This window comes from Sinocyclocheilus anshuiensis, unplaced genomic scaffold, assembly GCF_001515605.1.
Source record: "Sinocyclocheilus anshuiensis isolate Anshui unplaced genomic scaffold, SAMN03320099.WGS_v1.1 scaffold1280, whole genome shotgun sequence".
In the NCBI taxonomy this organism is placed as follows: domain Eukaryota; kingdom Metazoa; phylum Chordata; class Actinopteri; order Cypriniformes; family Cyprinidae; genus Sinocyclocheilus; species Sinocyclocheilus anshuiensis.
In genome coordinates, this window is record NW_015546075.1 from 136,432 (window position 1) to 160,726 (window position 24,295).

Below are 24,295 nucleotides of genomic sequence, written 5' to 3' on the forward strand. Positions count from 1 at the left end.
TTCTGATTAAACGTAGGCCTCATTTATCTGAGAGTAGACACCTCATTTTTTGAATGAAAAAAGCATTATTTATGAATAATTTTCACAATATTAAATAAAAACCGATGAAAATTTGCACTGTTTATCGCACTACTGTACTTTAATGTTTAATCAGGGAGTTTGTTTTGAAAGGCTTTTATTTTGTACAAAATGGCACAAAGTCACACTTGTGGTGTTCCCGGTCAAAAATGTCCAGCCATTCAAAGTGAATTGAGGCCTACGATTAATCAGAAGCAAATATAAATACAAAACCAGTCCTAAATGAAAGATAAGAAGTTGACAAAAAGATTGAATCCAATCTTTGTTGATAATATAGCATAATGAGTGATTTATAAGCATTTGTTTGAGGCCGGGTCCTTTTTGCTCTGTAACAACACGGGTGTAACAAGGTGAAAAATCTCCTCCAGAAAAGTATGAAAATGATAAAAAAAAATTTTAGAAGTAGTTATACCCTTTGTGAACAAAGTCACCAAATTTCAGTCCAATGCGATAACATTAACTAGTATTTTCGGGAAAAATAAATTTTTTTCAGAGCAAAAAGGACCCGAACACCACATGAGGGTTAAAAGACCTGTACAATGATTATGGGCTCAAGTCCTTTCAATGAGTTCTCTCTCCCAGGATTCTCCTTTTTCCTGTACTTAAGATTAAGATCTGCACTGAAAGCTTACGGTGTACCCTGGTCGATTAAAATATCTCCTCATTCTATGGTAAATTGGATAGATTCTAGTATGGCTTCTAGAGGTGTTGCGAGTATAATTTATAAATCACTTGTGGTACAACAGTATTCAAACATTCCGACTGAGGGTTTCTGGGAAAGAGAACTTAACACCGTGATTGACTGGGACAATTTCTGGGGAAATTGTTTTGCTACCTCTAAAAACCCAGCTCACCAAATGATTCATTATAAGTTAATCTATAAGGCATATGCCACTCCCTGTTTATTATATAAAATGAAAAGAAAGTCTGACCCCTTCTGTCACCTGTGTAATAGCTCAAGTCAAGGTACATATATACATAGTCTGGGACTGTTCCCGAATTGTGCTGCTCTGGTCCTTGGTACAGGACTTACTGTCGGATCTTCTGAAGACTCAGATCCAAAAGGACCCACTGCTTTTTCTTTTGCTGGATGATTCGTTGCTGTCATTGTCTGTCAATCAAAAAAGGATTCTGTTTGCTGCACTTACTGCTGCCAAAAAGGTTATTTTAATATTGTGGTTGGATCCATTTACCCCAGTTAGATTGACGTGGATGTCATACTTGCTGGACATTGCCCTTTTGGAGTGTACCACAGCCAAAATACATGGTGCCACCAGAAAGACAATACTATTTTGGTTGGACCTTATTGATACTTTATCAAGCCTATTGAAATCTTGAGATGTACTTGTTATCCCGCTAATATTGTTTTGTAACATTGTATTGTAACCCCCCGGTTGTTGTTGTTGTTGTTTTTTAATGTATATGGACAGATCTCGGCTCTGCTGTAAAAAGTTATAAAAATCAAAAATGTTTAATAAATAAAGAATAAAAAATAAAAAAAAACAGTAAACTGTAATATTGTGAAATATTGTCAATTTAAATTATCTATTTGAATGTTTTAACATATAGGCTACTGTATTCCTGTGATCAAAGCTGCATTTTCAGCATCATTACTCCAGTCTTCAGTGTCACGTCACATTTTGAGGAAACTATTTTTTCATGATTCTCTTAAGAATATTTGAAATTGTTCTTTGTGTCAGAGCGCTGGAGTTCGTCAGAAATAGAAATCATCAGTTTACTGTCATGGATTTGTCGTGTCGCGTCGCGCCACATCCACAGCAGAGAACATCACTGGTTCTCTTTCTAACATTCGTTTGGTATCTCACTATGGGAACGCCTCAGGCGTGACCGATCGCGGAAGCACCAATAACACCACGTCTGCCAACTATGGCAGACCAATCGCTGCAGCGATCAGGGAGTCCCGCCTCCCTGTATATAAACCGCAGCTACCTGCCGTTTCGTCTTTCTCGCTCTCTTCCCCATGAAGATTTTCGGAAGCTGGCTCAGCAGACTTTGGGAATTATTTGCTTAACAGTTTACAGACGGAGCCGCAAGGTAACGTCCCAAACGCAATACATTCCTAACGTTTGTTGAGTGACTTCACTTAGAGTGAGATAACTAAAGCGTCAGGGCGAGTTTTCTGCTCTAAGTTTTCAATTTATTTTCCAAGTTTTTGGGGGCGCACACCACGCACCAAAAAGAAGGAAAAGGAGAGCTCTCTATCGCAGCACAGCTCCGTACTAGTTGTCACGTTGTGGTGGGCTTACCGTACGAAGAGAGTGCAGTGCCACTGCGAAAGAGCCGGAGAGCCCAGGAGGAAAAGGTCTTCCTTCCCATCCGTGTGCTTGTGGAATGTGGATTTCTGCGAAGTATTCACACGGCCTCTGCATCTCCTGTTTGGGTGATAAACACGCTCAGGCAGCTCTGTCCAACCCCGAGGGCTGTCCTCACTGCACAAAGTTCTCAGCTAAAACCTGAGAGCGGAGACTCCGTGTGGCAGTAGCTGGGAAGTCGGACCCATGCCTCTCTGCTCAACCCAGAGAGGAACAGATGGATTGTCCGCAGGCCAGCAGCTTGTGGGGAGAGATGATGGAGAGGGTGTCACCCGTCCTTCCCCCGCTGTTCGAAGAACCGTTAGCGGGAGAGGAAGATGATGAGGACGAAGTATTGTCGGCCATCCTCAAGGATGAGGATGACGATGATGAAGATGCTATTCTTCCCCCAAATCAGTCGCATCCACCGAGTGCACAGGATGGGAGTTCACCCTCCCCTGTACAGACAAACATGGATCTACTCGAGATCTGTCGCAGGGCCGTGGCTAGACTGTCGATCGACTGGCCATCCCAACCGGCAGGTCAGGGGACTGAAAGAGATTTGTATGATGGAAAGAGACTCCAGTCACGTCTCCCTCAGAGAGGCAGTTTATTCCAGCCGTCCCGACTTGTGTGACTGAAATGAAGAGGTTTTGGGACAAGCCTTTTTCCCCACTGTGTGCCCGTCAAGGGCTTCTCAAAGCTGGATGTTCAGGGAATGGAGGATTTGGGGATCCTCCCCCTGTTGAATCATCTGTGGCTAATCATTTGCATCCAAGTCGCAGGGCAGCGCTCTCTTCAACCGGAGCCTCACTGCCAGGGAAAACAGAGCGCTTCGCCGCCTGTTTTTCAAAAGATCTATAAATCATCTGCACTGGCCGTTTGTGCTTTGAATGCGACGTCCCTCCTTACTGCCTATCAAGCAGAGTTATTTGAGGAGATGGGGCGTCAGCTGGACTCCAGATCTCCCAACCCAGCGCTCTGGGAGGAGATGTGTCATTGCAGTTTTAAACCTGTGCACGTCCCGCGTAGCAGTTCAAATCTGCAGTCAGAGTATGGGCTTACCGGTTGTGGGAGAGAGATCGCTATGGCTGGGTTTGTCAGGCCTCTCTGACAAAGAGAAGGTGGAGTTTTTAGATGCCCCTATTGATGCCTGGTGGCGCCACTGGATAGCCCTCGGTGGACGGCCCGACACTCCTCCGCCGCCCCATGGACGGCGACGGCTCCTCCGGGTTCGGGCAGCCGGCAGGAGTCCCCCGTTCCCTGCTCCTCCCCATCAGGGCGGACGGCAGCAGGCTCCGGCCTCAGGCGAACGGCGGCGACTCCTCCGCTCCCTCACGGACGGCAGCCGTCCCTCCACAGTCCAGGCGGCCAGCAGCGAGTTCGTCCGCCCCCCCGGCAACTCACTCCAGCCCACTGCCTTGAGCGTCCATGGCGGCAGACTGCCCCAGCGAGGGATCTCTGGCAGTGTGTCCCTCCTTCCTCCTGGGTTTCGGCACCAATGTAACGCAGTTTGTAGTTTGGGAAGAAGGAGGCGGGAACCGGCGAACATTCAAACATAATATAATAATAAAATAAACAAACACAAAATAGCGCGACAGCCCCTCACGGATGACTGCCACGCACAAACAGAACCAAAACACAAAATAAAGTCCAGGCCTGGTCCTCTCTCGTCTTGCACTGTCGTCACTCCTCCTTTTATCCTTCCAGAGCTCCTACATGGGACTCGAGACCTGTGAGTGGCGCAGGTGTCGTGCATTATCATTTACTCCACCGGCCTCGCTCCGTTCCCACGGCTCTCGGCCCCGCCCCACTCGTCACAGTACACACTAGTGACACATCTGGAGAGATAGGTTTCAAGATAAACCAGATGAAGAGTTCTCTAACTCCTGCACAGGAAATAGTCTACTTGGGTCTCAGGTTGAATTCAGTGATGTTTCGAGCTTTCCTATCAGAGGATCGCATCAAGACATTTCACAGCTGCCTCTCCCTTTTTCAACGAGGGAGATCAGTCTCTTTCAGAATGTGTCTTCGGCTACTGGGTCTGATGGCCTCGACAGTGTCAGTGGTTCCCCTGGGACTGCTGCGAATGAGGGATTTTCAGATCTGGACAGCGTCACAGGGCATTCACCCCAGAGTGCGCATCTCACCAGAATGCATGAGCGCTCTTCGTCATTGGAGAGCCCTGTCTTTTCTCAGGACAGGATGCCCTCTGGGTCCTGTTATGTTAAGGAAAGTAGTGACGACAAATGCATCTCTCACGGGCTGGGGGGCGGTGTTCGAGGGCAGAACAGTGAGAGGAGTTTGGTCTCCCGCACTGAGAGAGAAGCACATAAATTTTCTAGAACTACTAAGTGTTACTAGCTCTGAGAAATTTTGTGCATTTTCTCAAGAATCATCATGTATTGGTCAGGAAGGACAATACAATGGTGATAGCCTACATAAATCGGCAGGGAGGAGTTCGTTCTCACAAGCTTCACTTGTTAGCGAAAGAACTGATTATGTGGAGCAGCAGGACCCTTCTGTCGTTACGCGTGACACATGTTCCAGGAATAATGAACAGGGGAGCAGATTTACGGTCCAGAGGGAATCCTCTGTACGGGGAGTGGAGACTCCACCCCCAAGTGATCCTCATGGTGTGGCAGAGATTCGGCTGAGCCGCTGTAGATCTCTTCGCATCGCGCGAAGACGCGCAATGTCTCCTGTTCTTCTCTCTGGCCGGCGACGATGCACTGTTGGGTGTGGATGCTCCAGCCCACGAGTGGCCAGGCGTGTTACTGTACGCGTTCCCTCTGTTGAGCCTGATTGAGCCGACACTACGGAGGGTTTGGCAATGCAAACATGTAATGATTCTGATCGCGCTATACTGGCTGGGGAGACTGTGGGTTGCGGAGATTGTGCAACTGCTCTATGACCAGCCATGGCCGTTACCAGCACGCAGGGATCTCCTCTCACAAGCACGGGGGGAATTTTTCACCCCTCCCCTCAGAAACTAGCTCTCTGGGCCTGGCCCGTGAGAGGCTAAATCTGAATGCAGCTGGGTTACCTCCGAAAGTGATAGAGACAGTTCAGAATGCGAGGGCTGCCTCAACACGTTCTTTATATGATCTCAAATGGAGGGGGTTTGAGGGATGGTGTGCAGATAGAAACATTGTTCCTTTCTTGTGTTCAGTTTCGGATGTGCTGTGCTTCCTACAGGACCTTCTGGATAAGGGCAGAGCCTTCTCTGCAGTTAAGGTTTATCTGTCCGCTATCTCGGCATGTCATGTTGGTCTTAACGTGGGTACTACTGGCCAACACCCTCTCGTCTGTCGATTTATGAGAGGGGCACGTAGGCTACACCCAGTATCGAAGCCGCTGGTCCCGCCTTGGGAGTTTTCCGTAGTTCTGAACGCGCTCTCAAAAGCCCCTTTCGAACCCATTGATAACATTGCCTTGAAGCTGCTCACTTTTAAGATGGCTCTGTTACTTGCTCTCACTACAGCAAAAAGGGTGAGTGAGCTACATGCTTTATCAGTTCACTCCTCATGTATGATGTTGGCTCCGGGGGTTGAAAAGTAACTTTTAGACCTAACCCGGTGTTTGTGCTTAAAATGTTTGATCACGCTGGTGCAGTTCAATCAGTGGACCTGCTAGCTTTTGATCCACCACCTTTTTCATCCCCAGAGGAGGAGAGGTTACACAGTTTATGTCCAGTTCATGCTCTGTATACGTATGTTCAGAGAACCCGCACACTTCGTAAGAGCAATCAACTATTTGTCTCGTGGGCTGACTCTTACATCAACGCAATAATCTCCCGTCAATGCCTTTCCCACTGGGTGGTGGAGGCTATCGTGTTATGTTACAACAATGCGAATATAGAGCCCCCAATAGGATTACGAGCACACTCTACTATAGGTATGGCTACATCCTGGGCTCTGTTTAGAGGCATTTCTATTCAAGAAATTCGCGCGGCAGCCAGCTGGTCTTCTCCGCACACATTTGCTCGTTTCTATAGACTGGATGTGACAGAACCCTCTCTTGCCCACACAGTCCTGGGAATGAGTAGTCAGGGTGAATAATGCAAGTTATTAAGGGGCGAATTCCTCATATTATTCTGTTTTCACCTCCGTCGGGAGTTATGACTCAGATAATAACCTACTCTTTCTTTAGTCTGCTTCGTCAGCATATCGGCAATACGGGAGTAGTCTATTTCCCATAGTGAGATACCGAACGAATGTTAGAAAGAGAACGTTAGGTTACTGACATAACCCCGGTTCTCTGATAACATGAAGTGAGGTATCTCATAAACATTGCCTTCCTTGCCTTTACTGCACGGAGAAGAGATATGCGGAGTATGACGAAACGGCAGGTAGCTGCGGTTTATATACAGGGAGGCGGGACTCCCTGATCAGTGCAGCGATTGGTCTGCCATAGTTGGCAGACGTGGTGTTATTGGTGCTTCCGCGATCGGTCACGCTTGAGGCGTTCCCATAGTGAGATACCTCACTTCATGTTATCAGAGAACCAGGGTTACGTCAGTAATTTAACGGTTCTATTTGCTTTTGTCACATCGCGCCGCTCGCGTCTGGTGTAGACACGTTGTTTTGGCATTTGTGAATCTTTAGTATACTCATCATCTGCTTTATGTTTACCTGGCATTGGAAGTCCTTTCACAAACTTGTAACTTTCATGCTTAGAGCAGAACCACATCGTTCATTTATATTTCTACATGGCTCCCTGCAATACAACTCTGATTCTTCAATCGCGCCATCTAGTGGTCTGTTATTGATACAACCACAACTGCTACAACTGATAACGGAGCGCTCAAGCGGGTACTGAGAGTCATGTTAAGGTAATTAAAATATGTCAAATTAATATTTTGCGCTCAATTATTTACTTATCAGGCAAGTGGCCGCATGATAAGCGGGAAAATTACGCAGTGTAGTCTTTATCACCCTGCAGAGGTTTCTTTTGCAAAATAATCTGCTGACTGTACACACTATCCCTTGCTCCCCGGTTTGGGAACCACTGGAGTAGGCGATTTGCGCTCTATTAATTTGGTCTGTTACGATGCTCTATGTCAGGGTTCCTCAATAGGCGGCAATAGGAGAGAAAAATGTTTGGCCTGCGCTAATTTCAAATAATGTGGCATGAAAATTCAAACGCAGCATCAGAAAGCGACATTAACTTACATCGTGTCTACACCGGACGCGAGCGGCGTGGTGCGATGCAACAAACTACAATAGAACTCAACTTATTATAATCAGGGATACTGTCTACACTGGATGCAGCACGGTGCAACAAATCCCCCACAGAAAACTGCTGACTCGTTCTATTTATGACGTGCTGACACAAAGTTCAAATGATTTGCAATGCTTTGTCGCATCCAGTGTATATATACGATGTGACAGCAAAAACATGGCAAGTGTGAAGTAAAGAAAAGTGGACACTGAAAATAGATGATTCAAATGTGAATGGACTGAAAAGTTTTGAGTGAGTGAGTGAGTGAGTGAGTGATACCATCTTTGTTATGGATGTTGGTTCGCAGTGAGTTCACAATTTTAACGCAAGTTTGCTTTAGCCTAATTCATTTTCAAGATCTGAGGTAAAATAGCTATTGTTGCTTTCACTATGGCTATAAAGATCATGTAAAATAATATTCAAACTCAAATGAATATTTATTTTCAAGATCTGAGGTAAAATATCTATTGTTACTTTCACTATGGCTATAAAGATCACGTAAAATAATATTCAAACTCATTTTAGACACTTTTAACACTGAATAAAGCACATAATCATTACCTGAGATTATCACTATCATATTTTGTGTTGTTTCTCCCGCGATGTCGCAGAAAATAAAAACCATTTCTAAAATAGAATTCAGTGTCGCTTATTGTCACGTGTTGCTGTCGTGGGTGGTTAGGACAAAAACTACATGGAAAAGATACTTTTTATCGCGTCGCATCACGTCTGGTTGGGACACATGGTGTTACAGTTTGATCCCCCCAAAAAATCTAAGTATAAAAATATTAATGCTGACAGATCTAATAAATGAATCTGCAATTAGGGAAAGTGGAGAGAAGAGATCCAGTCTGGAGATGAGCAGGAACAGTTGATTTGCATGGCAGACATGGAAATCCAGATTTTTTGTTTGTTCATTTGTTTTTAACATTCAACAGGCAAAGTTCTTCTGTATCTAAATGCAAAAATGTTCATAATTGTTTGAATAAAACAGACTACTGGGGGAAAAAATCTGAATATTTATCTTGTGACCATCTTTTGATTATTTTAACAAAAGCAACAATAATATAATAGTAATAATAATAACTTTTATATATATATATATATATATATAGGTCAGTGGCCCTTGGCTTCGTATCGTTGGCAGAATTCGGCCCTCGGCGAAAACTAATTGAGGAACCCTGCTCTATGTGTTTGATTACTAATGCCTGTGTAGTACGGCGTTGCACACAGAGGACAAAAACGTTCAGCCTTGACTCTCAATCGTTATTTGTGTTAAAATTTGCAAAGTGTACCAAATTGAACAAAACAATATAAATGCAAAATTTGAATTCATGAATATATAACGGTATCCACGGTATAGCAAATTCCATATCATGGAACAACATAATACCAGTTGTCACGTTACCGGTATAGCGCCCACCCCTACCAGATACTCAGATTCAGTCTGACATCGGCTGATATAGTACAGCTCTATTTGTCTCCGCTCTCCCTCACAATGAGAAAACCAGGTAGGGAGCATTTTTCAGATGTCTTTTTATTTTTCACAATGACAGTAATGCAGAGCATTCATCTACCCCTCCCTAAGCCCCCTGGCAAAGAACAGAGGTTACATTATTGCAGGTCTTATAATGTATCCTTTTGTGGTTATTGCCACTTATGTAGATCTAATTTGTACAATTTAAAGTCCAAAAGGTCCAAAAGAGACTACTAGTGAAAATACTTTAGATAATTTTACATTATATAACATATATTTGCATTATTTTCTATAACATGAATTTCAGAATATCTTAGTATATGTTTGAAGCCCTTTTACTTTAACAACAGCAGCTCTCATGCTGCATAAACTAAAAAACAAAAAAAACAACAAAAAAACAAAGTTTGTGTAAAACCTGATGATCATGTTCTCCAGCATGATTTGAGATCATCCAAAGAGCATCTTAAGCTTCAATGGTAGAACATCTACACTATATACAAAGAGTTCACACGATGAGTGTCACAAACTTATTTTTTATTATTAGTGACTTAGAAATTGTGCAGTCTTAAATATTTATTTTACAAATTGTTTATATATATATATAATTTTTTGAAAGTCTCTGAACCTCACCAAGACTGCATTTATTTTTATTATTATTATTTTTTTTAATATGCCAAATTGGGGCTCAAGCAACATTTCTTATCAATCAGCTGTTCAATCAACAGCTGTGCTGCTTAATATTTTTGTGGAAACTGATTCATTTTTTGACAAATAGAATTTTCAAAAGAACAATATTTATTTGAAGACATCTTTTGTAATCTTATAAATGTCTTTTGTTTGTTTTTTTGTTCCCAGCCAAGTTAAATATTTTATAAAGCCACAGTGTTGCACTCATCTTCAAACTGTTCTGTGTGTATTTTCTACGTGCAGCCTCTGTGCAGTAACAGAGGTTTCATTTTCACCCTAGAAGGAAACCTGATCCGATCAGGGGACTCCCTCCCAGAATACACCAATGACTTTGCCTACCTCATTTCAACCACAAAAGGATAAGAGGCCCAGCTACTCCTCTCCATCTCTCTTTACAGAAATTGGCTGCTTTTCCAACTAACTTTGCACTTAGCTTTCCTATTCGCCAGCGCAGTGTGTTTACCGTGTTCTGTGGAGAGGGGGTGGAGGGCTTGATGGGTCTGTCCCTGGATGAGTCACTGTAGTCAGGCGGGGGCAGCAGCACGGGTTCCTCCTCGTCTTCCTCTGGCTGCTCTGGATCAGTCACACTCTGGCTGCGCAATGGGCTCTCAACTCTGCTGAACAAAATACATAAATTGATGTCATACTGTTTTGTTAATGGATGGATAAACATTGTTAGTTTCAGCAGAAATCCCATCATTTTCACTCAAATACAGACTCACCTGTTTGCGATCACTGGGTCATTGTAAGCCCGGCAATAAGATGAGGGAAACCAGCCCCGTCTGTAATTACAAACAAAAAATATCCATAATGTGTATCATGATTTTCTAATAAAATGGGTACCAGCTCAATTTCCATATGCATTAAAAGGCTTTTTGATTCAACCACGGTTTGACTATTCAAAAACCACTGTATTGGCACAAATGTAAAGTGAAACACCACGTAGTATGAAGAGTACATTTGGTTTTGGTTGCTTTGGAACTGTCACACCGCCAGCTGTGCATAACTTTGAACTGAGCCTTCAAGAGTGCGTCAGTGCATTAAGACATTTTCACTTCTCAAAATAGTGGTGACAGCATAATGGGTATTGAGGGAAAATCTTTGGACTTTGGACCTCTGAAATGGCAAAGCTGCTCATTAAAATATGCAAAACAAATAAGACCACACAAATCACAGACACAGATGCCTTCACAGCAGTACGATAATTTGACCTCCCGTTTGTATGTTGCTATGGATGAATGATTAAATATAAATATTAATATAAAGAATACATGCACCTGTTAGCTTTAAAATGATGTTTTTGATTTATATCCCACTAGTGTCACCAAATGTAATCACAAAAACTGTCATTAACAAAAATGTAAAGAAAAACAATGTGATAATTTAACTAATCAAATTAACTGAAATTCAGCTCTTCAGTAATGATGAACAGTTTAACAAATTTAGTTGCACATAAATGACATTTATTATGGGCTGAGTTTTTATGATAAAGCAGAGCTGCACAGCATAACAGTTTTGCTCATGTTTGTTACTAATGTCTGGGTGAACAAAAAGTTACAACCCGCTTTACTTTAGTATGTACTTCATACGTATTTCTGAGTATTGAATTAGAATAAAAACAATAAAATAGAGAACGGGGTTGAATTTTAGTGCACATCTTTGCCATTTCTAGTTCGCAGCAGACTGATGGTTGGAGGAGAATGGTTAGGGATGTTCCGCCCAAGCCGTCAAACTGACATCAGAGGAGAAATGCCATTCCAGAGGGGAAGCAATTTTTCAGATTTTTACTAAATATTGCAATTTATTTTTTTCTGTGGATGAACTTGCACCAATTAGTTCTTCACCACAAGACTAGTAATGTGTTCTAACAAACTAAATATGGTAAATTTTGATTTCAAATTTTTTTTAAACTACTAAAAGCAGAAATAAAATTAAATTCATATGAAGTTTCATGCTAGTACTGAAAATCAGCTTAAACGACTCTTGTGTGAGCTGAACCCATTTCAACGTTTTGTTTATATTACTTAAATAGGCAAGGATTTGGTTCTATGCATTGGCTATTGATTGGATTTTGAGAGAAGTCTGTCGTGAAAGATCTTTCATTGAAAGCATTTATCTACATTTTCATTTACAAATAATTCCTTACTCAAACTCGCTCTAACAGTGCCAGCTCAACACATTTCCAGGTCAAGAGAACAATGTAAATATACCTTTCAGTTGGAAATAAAAGACAGTGATAAGAGGAGGACAGACACCCCTCATCATGTCTAAATGAAGGCACCACTTTTGTTTTGTGCAATTTACAATGAATTTAGGTCCAAAAAATAAGCCTACTGCCATGCAAAGGCTTATGCAGCAGTATGTTTGTTTCCTCTCAGTGACGTAAAGAAGCACCTCTAACATGCCTGACATGTTGAACACGTCTCACCAAAGTTTGCAAATTAGGAAAGTAAATCTAACGAAAAGAAGAATGGAACCAGTCTTTCCAGCTCAAGAAAGCTGATGTTGCTAACATTCAAGTCAAAGGGCAGCAAGGACAAGATAATGTATGACACTGCAGTGTCCTCAATGTCCCTCATGTTGTTCCAAGCCTCTAAGACTTACTTTCTTCTCCAGAACACAAAAGATGAAATTTTGAAGAATGTTTCAACTGTTTTTGTCCATATAAGTCAATGGGGTCCAAAAAACACTGGACCATAATTACTTTCATTGTATTTACAAAAAGAAAATGCAATGAAAGTAATATATTATAATTATATTATATTATATGTTTTGCAAACACTTTAAACAAATAAGTTGCTTTTTTTACAGCAGTATTCCTTTTACATAGAAGCAGTTAAAATATTTCTTGTAAATCTCAACTTATAACATTAATGTAAACTAATTAAATATAAAACCAAAGCTATTTGACACTGCCAGGGCATTAACGTTTTTATAGAAAATATTTTATACTTTGTTGTAGAAAAACAAGTTATGCTCAGAGTCCAGAGCCTCGATCATAACACGGGACAACACTTGATGGGCGAGTGCGGGTGCGGGTGGGTAGAGACTCATGTGTGCGGGATGCAGGAGAATAAGGGTGTATCACACTAGGCGTTTTGAACTGTGCCCGAGCGCATCTGATCCCCAAAGCCCGGTTCGTTTGAGTAGTGTGATCGCTCCGTGCCGCGGTTCATTTAGCCGGCTCTGGCTTGGTTGGAAGAGGAGGGCCAGAGCGCGGTTCACTTGGGCTCGGGTGCAGTACGCATGTAGTGTGAGCGGAGCGCGGAACTTCTGATACGTGCAGCATGATTGCGTGAACATTTCTGAGCGGCAAAAGTGATAGATCTGTAAAGCAATATGTTGTGAGAGGGCCGTGTGTGTTACCGTGTCCCAAATGACTCAAAATAATAAACCACAAAGTTAACAAAACGACACTCCACTGTGCTGAGCGAGAGCGCTTCTCTGCTGCCTTCACGTGCTATAGGAAACTTCCTAGTTCCCACTTGTGAAGTCGTGAGTGCTTCATGTGAGCGCTGCTGCAGTCTTAGGCCCACCCCAAATGCTCTCATTGGTTGAGACGCATGATGACATCCATCCCAAGACAGTACTGATCAACTTCCCACCCCTCCTGTGACCCATGGTTTGTCTGTATGTGTATTCAGAGCCAGTGAGCAACGGCTTTCATAATAATAAAAAACTGTGTTAACGCTCGCTAAAATAATTGTCGGCATTAATCAATTAATGCGTTAACACGATAACGCGTTAACTTGCCCAGCCCTAATACTGAGACATTCTTAAAGCTGCAGTACATAAGTTTTGCCTCTTTGTTGCCATCTCTGTTTGAAAACCTGGAATTGCAGCTGTGCGGAATTATCTTCCTTGCGTGGGTTGTGCGGCGGCACGGCTCCAGCGCGGATGAATGTAATGTTTTGAGGAGTATGTGTGGCAGTCAGTCACCGCACCAGTGTGGATATTGTACTTTGCACTCACAGATTCTAGCCTACGTCTTAGAATATAAAGACTGAAATAAGCATTTTCACCGGATATTGTCATCTGAACAAGTAACAAGTCTGCGACGTTTGTTCTGACCAACTGAGGAAAAAAGCATTACAATAAATCGCGCTACCAATGGTGATTTAATCTAAATGAGCTCATATCACATCAAACCATGCAAATTATTATTGTTATACTTTATTCTCAAATTGTTAATGTTAACAACATCAGCATTGCGTGACAATGAGTAAAGTGTGTATAAGCAAGTAGATTTCTGTACAGTCTAATCTCGTCATACCACTCGAATTTCCTATTAAGAAATTCTTTTAACCCAAAAAGCAAATTATGCTCCCTTAGAACTGGTTGTCTTTAAAATACAAATCTTGTGTAATCCCAGGCTATCTGTAATCAGAAGCACATTTAAAACTTAATTTCATTTCATTCATATGTGTTTCATAAACACAATCCTTTCTGGATTACAATCCGCCATCAAAATGATACATTTAATTATTCCAGCTGCTGTGAGAAAAGGCTATAAACGATCAGCCACCTGCAGGATCCTCAAATGTGATAGCCTATAGTAGCAGGGACAACTTCTTTATGTTTACAGAAGTGACGTAATGAAGCAGCTGCATGCTCGAATTTCCCGCGAAAACCTACCCGTACCACTCAAATTAGAAAACATTATTATAAGCTGACCGTTGTGAATCGGGCTAAAGTAAGGCAATAGTTTCGAACACTGGCTGGTTATGTACTTGCTCAAATATTGATTTCGGATCATTTTTAACCAAAAAAAGTTACGGACTGCAGCTTTGAAAAAAATTTTTTTATTTAATTAATTTTTATATTTTAATGTTCCACAGAACAAAGTAAGTCATGCAGGTTTGGAACATCATGAGGGTGAGTCAATGAAGCAATAACTTTCATTTTTGGGTGAACTATCCCTTTAAGGATGAAAAACGAGCAGTTCTATATGATGGTTCACTTACTGTCCAGTATGTTCTAGTTCTCCGTACAGCCATCCATCCCGCTCCTCTTGGATAAGCAGTGTTATGATGTCTCCATCATCAAAGCTCAGCAGGGTCTCATTATTCCCTGCTGTATGGGGGAAGATTGTTTGCACCCTGGTCTTCTTCACCACATCCATGCCACTAGACACAGACGCAGACCTAGACAAGCCGTTTCCGTCTAGGCTGTCTTGATCTGTAGATTTCAAAGCAAGCGCAATTTATGTGACATTAATGAAAGATATTTCGTGGCAGTAATCAGCTATAGTAGTAATCACAGCAACATTTCAAGGAGTGCCTCATCAACACAAAAGCCCCGTTTCCACCGCAGGAACTTTCCCCAGGAACTAGGGACTTTGGGCTGGTACTCGGTATGTTTCCACCGCAGGAACCAGGATCTAAATAAAGTTCCAGGTAAAAATTTGCCCCTCAGAAAGTCCCTGCTCACGAGGTAGTACTTTTTCAAAGGTCTGGAACTTTCGGGGGCGGGACTTGGGCGCTGAACATGCTGATTGGTTGAGTTCACGCAGCATTGTGATTTCAACCACCATATATTCGCATAATTTTTTTAAATATTACTGTTATTGTGTCACGAAATGTAGTTTTAAAAGTATTTCAGGCGAGAATGTAGTTGTTTAAAACTCAAATCTGCGGTTTATTTATAAAGACGGCGCCTATTTGAAAATGTGCTACGCTGACGTGAGCTCCACGCGATCACCTGGCACTCAGTGCTCATGTTTCCCGACAAGAGCAGCCTCAACTCGGCTAGTCCTTCTGACATTTGCCGCTGGCTCTGATGTCTCCATAGTGGTTAAACATAAGATATAATTCGTTTTGGGTAAATCTAACAGGTAATCTTTGGTGTTTATTCTGTTAATCTATTAATATGTTAAAATGAAAATGAAAAGAGGCAATATAATATTTTGTTTTATTGTAATGTAGGCTACGTCCCTGAACTACATTTCTGCGGCTATTAATATGTTTAAATGAAAACGAAAAGAAGCAGTGGTGTTTGATATCATATTTCTTCTTATTGTAAATACAGTGAGGAAAATTGCAGTAGCCAAGGCGAGCTGACTGACGTTATCAAGTACGTTGCTGGACGTATTACCGGACTTGCGTCGTCCCATCCGCGGGAGTTCACACTCCCGAGTCGAACTCACGAAGTCCGAACTACCGAGGATGCAAGGCCGAAATTTGCGTACTTGGTATTGAGAAACGCGTGCAGACCTACGTCACCAGACTATTTGCCTAATCTTCTCAGTACTTTAGACCGCGATGGAAACGCAGAGAGCAGCAGGTCTGGGGGGAAAAAAGTTCCTGGGACAAATTGTTCCAGGTAATTTCGGTGGAAAAGCGGCTAAAGAGTAGCACACTTGATTGTTGAGAGCAGAAGAAATGAAGTGTGAAGGAGCCATCAGCTTGCCTGAGTACTGCTCTGATGAGATGGGGTTTTTGGGAACGTCCTGGGAGAACATGCTGGCCAGTGGGCTTGTGTGGGCTTTGAGTGATGGGGCCGGTGGTGGAACAATAGAACCGGAATTGGTCTGAATAGAAAAAAAATGCAACAACACAGAGACCTTAAAGTCAGTGTGCCTTTTTTCAACACAAAGTGAACAAAACTAAATAATTTGATGTTCTGGTTAAACAAGTGAATTTCACGTTGCTCTCAAACAAAAAATGTGCATTTACACATACTCATATGTTAATGGTGATACATTCTCTTCGGTGTAAGACTAACCCTGTCACTGTGCTCCAACGTAGGTGAGGACTCTGGTATGACTGACATTGGAGTCCGCAGACCCTCAATCATGGATATCACTGTGTCGGGCACCCTGGTGGCATCGGTACACTTATCTTGCCAGCTGGGCAGTTTGACGGTCAGCATTTCCTTGGTCTGTGGGGGAAAGTGCAAAAACAGCTCAAAGGAAGAAAGGCAAAACAAGGTACACTACCATTCAAAAGGTCAGTATTATTATTATTTTTTTTTTTTATTAATACTTTTATTCAGTAAGGATGCATTAAATTAATTAAAAAAATTACAGTTACAGTAAAAGTAATGTTACAAAAGATTTCTATATCAAATAAATGTTCTTTTGAACTTCCTATTTTTCAAATAATATATCATGGTTTCCACAAAAATATTAAAACAGCACAACTGTTTTCATCATTGATAACAATCAGCAATATTTTTAGAGCACCAAATCAACATATTAGAATAAATTCTGAAGGATCATATGACACTGAAAACTGGGGTAATGGCTGCTGAAAATTCAGCACTGCCATCACTGGAATAAATTATATTTTACATTTTTCAAAATATCTTTAAAATATTTTAACATTTTAAATGTTTTATATATTAAAACAGTTATTTTCAATTGTAATATTTCACAATATTACTATTTTTACTGTATTTCTGACCAAATAAATGCAGCCATGGTGAGCATACGAGACTTCTTTCAAATACATTAAAAAATCTTGTCAACTCCATACTGTTTAACAGTATTGTACATGCACCACTACTTCTGATTTCTTGTAGATCCCAAGTCTGACTGCATTAATTGGAACATCAGTGAGTTTAATATTTATTGAATAAGAAAGCTGAATATTTTCAGTGGTTTACCTTGTCGTGGAAGGCTGTTAGCTGATAGGTGAAGGCACAGTGTTTGTCCACTAGGAAGCAGAACCTCCTTTTCTCTTCCAGCAGAGCTTCCTTAAATCCTTCTGCAATAAACCTCTGCATGTCTGTCTGCCGGGATGAGATGGTCTCCATACACTAAAGATGATAATGATCATAAGATATGGCATCACATGACACTCTCATAGTTTCAGCTAAAAAGGGACAGATTTATTCTTGATTTCTTGCTTAAAATACACCTTTCTGGGACAGACATTATTGAGAAACACAAACAAAACATCATATTTATATGATATATTGTCATAAGACATATCAACATATTTAATTCCACAAAGTCATATCACCTTATGCTAATGCAGTAATTTTCTCGTGAGTAAGTCTGTTCCAGACTCATTTAACAAAATGAGACATATCAACATATTTAATTCCACAAAGTCATATCACCTTATGCTAATGCAGTAATTTTCTCGTGAGTAAGTCTGTTCCAGACTGAGGTTCATTGCTTTTATAGAACAGAGTTGTTACCCAGCAGACCTGTGAAAATGACACGAGTAACAGAGCTCTGTTCTTCTTCACAGGATTCCCCTCACTATTATAGTTCTGTGCAAGTTGTCATAGTGACCGTGAACATTGCTTGTTTCCTTGGAGTTGGTTTCTGATTTTTTTTATTTTTTTTTATTTGCAGATCATGCCTGGACAAGAAAGACCTACACAAGTATTTTCTCTCAGTGGCTTTTATGACAGCAGTGCATTACGAACATATGTTATGACTTCATGGCTATATGAAGTTTTTATTTGGTGGATTTTGTCAGGGACATGACCTGGCATGTCTTTGGATGATATTTCAGCCCATTTCATAAACCCAAAATATAGATAATTACATGAGGGGAAACAAGTTTTCATATATGTACTTCATTTGCCCTCCACCCAAAAAGTTTTTGCGCTTTTGTGCCTTAATTTTACATAGGACAGTAAAAGGACAAACAGAAAATCGTGGCAAAAGAGAGAGGGCAACTGGACTGGGAAAGCACTTCAATCCGGGGCTCAAACTCAGTTTGCCTGAATAAAGAAACCACACCATATGTCAGAGCACTTGCCCACATGGCTATGGCTTCAATCCAAAATGATTATTTTAAGTTTGATACTGTGTTTACAAGGGCAATTTTAAGTTAATTTCAGACTCATTGTGATTTTCAAAGCAAACACAAATCACACAATGACTGAAAAGCGTTTTATTGTGAATGTTTGGTTCAGTGAAAAGAATTTACACATTGTGGGTGATGCTTTGTTAAACTAAGCATCTAAGCCTCAGTTCAATTTTCTTTCAGACATCAGTCTCAAAACAAGACTGAAAATAAACTTAGAAGCAAATGCATTACATAAAAATGTTTCCATTGCTAACTTTTCAAAGAAACAATGTGCCTTTGAAAGGAGGAACAAAATGGTGAATGTTGAGCTATTAAAACTCACTATTAAAATCTACCACAATAGATTTAGTGCAAGTGTCAAATCATGTTCCTGATATTGAGCCAGAAACTAAATTGAATAGAGATGTTCTCATCTGTCATGTAGAGCCAACCCTTTGTGATGGCTTCTAATAGCTTTTAGAATAGCAGGTTTGGATTTAGTGACGTGACGACGAAAGTGAAGTGACATGTGGCCAAGTATGGTGACCCATACTTGGAATTAGTGCTCTGCATTTAACCCATCCAAAGTGCACACACACAGCAGTGAACACACACACACCGTGAACACACAGTGGGCAGCCATTTTTTTGCTGCGGCGCCCGGGGAGCAGTTGGGGGTTCGGTGCCTTGCTCAAGGGCACCTCAGTCGTTGTATTGAAGGTGGAAGAGAGTGCTGTACATTCACTCCCCCCACCTACAACCCCTGCCGGTATGAGACTCGAACCCGCAACCTTTGGGTTACGAGTCCAACTCTCTAACCATTAGGCCACGACTTCACTTGCAAAAATTTTCCACATTATGCCCTACAAAATAAATTACAGACTGTCAAACCTCAAACATGAATGTTGAAGTGACTTTTTTTTTTCTTTTTTAATATGTTGCTATACAAGGACTATAATGATTGACTTGTCAAGCATGTAAACACATCCTTGAGATAGTTGTAGTCTTCATTAAAGTTTTTTAACTTAATTTTTAATCTCATTAATAAATCTCATGGTTTATCTCACAGCATAATGTTTAATTAAAATATGTGGAGATTCATCTGCCTTCACTTTTGAGTGCAACACCCACATCTCAAAATCCAATCAACAGCCAATGCATAGAACAAAATCCCTGCCTATTTAAGTCCTATAAGCCCTATCCCTATTTTTTCTTTTTCGATAATCCATTACACTCAGATATGTGTCACAATACGAAAGAAAAGATCTGTCACTACTTCCGTTTCATCGCTACTTTAAACAACTTTGTTAGCAACTTAGTGCACACAGCACTATTAAAATTCATGACTGAGGTATGACTGTGTAATTCATGTTGAGAAAATGTGTATGACAGTTCAAGTAAAATTAAACTAAAAACCCAGATGAAATTACAGAGGGAAACAATGGCTCCAAAATGCATTTTTTCTGCTAATTGCTAACTTTCTCCCAAAATGTAGTACTACAAACTGAACAGTTCTTTTACGTATTCGCTTAAATTATCAGACAGAAAAGACTTCCAGATAGACAGATTTCAGATTTCAAACCCTCACCTCATTTTCTTTGCTTTCATACTTAGACGAATGCTTCCCTTGACTTTTCCTGCGCAGTTTCTTCAGGTCAGCCTGTGATTTGTCCAAGAAGTCTTGCTTCAGTTTGTGTTCTGACTGGTATCTTTTGAAAGTGGCCTAGAGGGATTGTAATACCATACAAATCAGATGTCCCTGCTTGCACAGGTGAGGGAATAGGACGTGTTGCTTGATTGATGAAGAGAAAAACATGCGATACTTACATTCATGTACTTGATATCCATATCAGTTTTCCTTTCCAGTTCAGTGATGAGCTCTCTGTGGAACCTCTTGAACTGTAGCAACAATGGTAATGGAGATAAATCACCACAGAACGATACAAATCAATAAACAGTGAAATTGCATGAAGTCACTCACTAATTCTACAACAACGATAACGTGATGTAGAGAATTCCAACAAAAAGGGTTATCTTATCAGCTTAGGTGGTTAAATATTCATAACATTGTGAGTCTGAATACCTAAGATCATCTGATAAAAAATGGTTTGGGAAGGAAGAAATGCTCTGAAAGTCAAGAGAACAGAGGGTCAGCCCTCAATCCAGTCACATACCTCAGATAAGTTCAGCACACACACTACCCCGAAGGCAAAATATTATTACACGATTTATAATGTCAGCGTTTATGTTGTAGCTTCAATATCAAGTGACTACAAAAATGTTTGAAATTACAAATACTCATAAATCTTATGTCCTAAAATTGTTCTCCAATAGTATTGCCTGCTACAGTTCTGCTCATAGATTAAAATATTCCTTGAAGATGTTTATTTCATAAAAATTGCATTTTGTATTTTTAGTACTGCTCTCATGAAAGCTACTTAACATATTTATACACTACCTTTCAAACGTTTGGGGTCAGTAAGATTTATTTATTTTTTTATGTTTTTGAAAGTATTCTCTTATGCTCTCCAAGGCTGAATTTACGTGACCAGAAATACAGTAAAAATAGTACTATTGTGAAATGCAAATTTAATCTATTTAAAATGTAAGAGGTCATTACTATAAAAACATCCTGTAAGTTTCAGAACTCAAAACTTCCTCGTTGGTCCAAAAACAGCTATTATTGAAACCAAGCTGCCAAAATGGCTTGTTTCGGATTTTGTCTCAATATGACGTAATAGTGTGATGAAAGACTGCCCCTGCAGAATTAGATCAACATTTCACTGTGGATTCTTTGGTAAATCAATCACAATTTGGCAAAGGCTTTAGTTTGCAAACAGACTTTTACGGGTAAATATGGACCTGACAGTAATGCCCCAACATGCAAGTAACTGTTAATTCTAATACCTAATCTGTGATTTCTGATATGTAATGATTCATGTACAGTACAGTTGAGGCAGTTCTGTCTCAAAATCATTTATTGCTGTTTATGATTAAGTAAATCAAGCCAGTGACGCTGTCTACACAGCACAGCATATCTCTTATTTACATAATGTTTGCACTGTTAGTTATGATAAAAGTATTCGTGAGAGTGGAAAAACTACAATGACATCACTGCATTTGTGCACTCAACAGACATGTCTGTCATTGGCTACAATTCTCTTTGCTGCAACCATTCGTGCGACTGGAGCAGATCTAAATATAACGCTATAATCAACACTTTTCACTGTAGGTTAATCTCAACAGCTGTAATTGTAAAAACAGTAAACATTTTCAAAAGTTCCACATGTAATACTTATTTCATATTCAAAGATATTACCCACTCATAGCAGTGGGCGTTTACATGAAGTTTTCAAAAAGACATGCCCCTTTAAATGGAGCTTTAAATAAGAGGGCTAAAATCAGGGTTTTTTTTTTAAATCTTACTGACCCCAGACTTTTGAACGGTTGTGTATAGATTACATACAGAAGACAAAATAATAACAATAAATAATAATAATAATTCTGAATTTAAGGGAATTACCCTGTTCAAAAATCACAAAAGGCTCCAAGATGTTACTGATGCTTGAGAAGGCAATGCATTATATGAAGAACTAAGGGTATTAAAACAATACAGAATTATCCAGGAACATATAGAATACCTATTATTATCTACAGCTTCTTCTGGAGTTGGAGAGGAATGTGAGAAAAAAAAGTGATGCATCAATATCTTAAACCATATTGCATACTTACAGACTCCTCCAGCTCCAGTTGGACCTTCTTATGCACTTCTGAAATCTCCATTAACACCACTCCTGAGGAGAAAAAAATAAACATTATTGCTACATTACTGATATTTATACATAGTTTTTTTTTCTTTTCTAGTTTTGTTTCCATCTCAACTGGACAAACAGTTCAAAGTTGCCTTCAGACTCAGAGAGGTATCAAGTTGTACTTTGGATTTGAACTTTTCTGTACACGTGTTCCTATTATGACTACACCTTTATCATGCATTTCTCCTACTCTGTATGATATGATCAGTGTCATTTCATCTAGCTGGGGCTCCAATAGTGCTGCTCATAAAAACAAACTTTTCAGTAAACAAGCAGAGGTGAGCTGTAGCATTATCACTCATCTAGCAGTTATAATAGCATCATTAGCATGGCAAGGTCAGCGGAGTGAGTCAGTAAATGCCATCTTTGTACTGAGAGTGTCAGCACCTGCTCTGTGTTTTCACAACCGCAGAGATGTTGCTAAAAAGTGCACAACCTTACAAAGGTTACAGCGCATCCCTTCCAAAGGATTATGGAAAGCCTAAATGGATTATCAGTAGTGCCTACAAATGCAGAAGATCAGTATCAGTAAAATCTACTTCTGATTGTATAAAAGCCAAACAAAAAACTGTAATGCAAATGAAATTTTACTTAATGCACATTCATGTTCAAACTTGCACAAAATTCATCAATGCACATTATTTCTTTTTACTCTGCCTCATGAATCTCTTTGCCACCCTTGTTTTTTCCCTGATCCAATTAGTTTCCTATCCTACAATCTTCCACCTTGAATAATATACCGTTTCACAAATATGTCCCATTACAGAAAAAAATGGGATGTGAATGATGTTTGATGTTTATTTCAGATAATTTACAATAGTCAGTTGGTTACAATGAATAACTGGAAATCAAACAGTAGCCTACTGAAAAGTCATAGTTTTGTTGCATGTGTTGTGTTCTTGATTTCTGCATATAGGCCAGTTTGAAATACCCTTACTTTTGAAACACAGCATTTAATGAAAGAAATATCAATGTGCAAATATGCCAGCCATGCTACACCCTGCCAGAAACATAATTAATAATTATGTGTTTGTGTGCCATATTATGTCTTGTTTGTATTATCTTTGACTTAAAATATGTGAGGGTGCCATCAGAGAGACTCTTTAATTCAGTACTACCAGTACTACTAAAATAGCACACTAAAAACATTACAAACATGACAGCAGTTTGCGCTTTTTCACCATTGACACACTAAACTGTCAGAATATTGAACAGGCTTAAGAACTGATTTATTCAAAACACCAGGTGTTCTTATACAACCCCTTTTTTGTGTAATCAACACACTTAAGCAGTTTGACGCCATGAATTCCTATGACAAGGAAGAGGGTTTCCTGGACATGACAGGCAATGCTTTCAATGGCAAGTTAAAATTACACAAGAGCACCTGAGACATGATTTCTGACAATAAATCCATGCTACAACAACAACAACAACAACTGAAATTACTGTTCCCAACTATTCCCATGATGTGTCATTCAAGTACGCCTGCATTTATTTGGATAATATAAAAGTACAGCGCACTGTCAATAAACAGTGTTTTTTAAAGTATAATTAGGTATAAATGAACAGGCTTGGGGATTTGCATGTCACTGTGATCTGTGAACGCCACACTACACACTACACCAGTGGTTTTCGAACCTCTCCATGAAGTACCCCCGGCACTGCACATTTTGCATGTCTCCCTATATCTGACACACCCACTTCAGGTCTTGCAGTCTCCACTAATGAGCTGATGAGTTGAATCAGGTGTGATAGATGAGGGAGTCATACAAAAAGTGCAGGGCTGGGGGTACTCCAGGACAGGTTTGAGAACCACTGCACTACACTAATGCATGAGAAATCTCCTGTACTAATGCCGAGTTCACACTGCATGATTTTAGCCCACAAATGCCCGAAATCGGAGGCAAATCGGTGCTCGTTCACGCGAGTGACAATCACGCAGTGTGAATTATCAAAGACG

At 40.3% G+C, this 24,295-nt stretch overlaps 1 protein-coding gene across 3 annotated transcripts in view; it reads right to left on the reverse strand.

Moving 5' to 3' along the window:
* Positions 1-24,295, reverse strand: part of LOC107699869 (brain-specific angiogenesis inhibitor 1-associated protein 2-like protein 1) — a 67,388-nt gene that overhangs the window by 31,608 nt on the left and 11,485 nt on the right. For 2 of the 3 annotated variants that reach the window (XR_001635506.1, XM_016501279.1), the window contains exons 4-12: positions 22,256-22,317; positions 20,351-20,422; positions 20,112-20,246; positions 17,383-17,535; positions 16,501-16,656; positions 16,186-16,306; positions 14,742-14,955; positions 10,500-10,559; positions 10,241-10,394 (exon numbers count right to left, since the gene is read on the reverse strand). Coding sequence is in view for 2 of the 3 variants with exons in the window: in XM_016501279.1 (XP_016356765.1) it covers positions 10,241-10,394; positions 10,500-10,559; positions 14,742-14,955; positions 16,186-16,306; positions 16,501-16,656; positions 17,383-17,535; positions 20,112-20,246; positions 20,351-20,422; positions 22,256-22,317 (1,127 nt within the window). In the remaining variant the exon portion in view is untranslated. The remainder of the gene's footprint in view (positions 1-10,240; positions 10,395-10,499; positions 10,560-14,741; positions 14,956-16,185; positions 16,307-16,500; positions 16,657-17,382; positions 17,536-20,111; positions 20,247-20,350; positions 20,423-22,255; positions 22,318-24,295) is intronic. The other variant, XM_016501280.1, reaches the window with a different exon arrangement.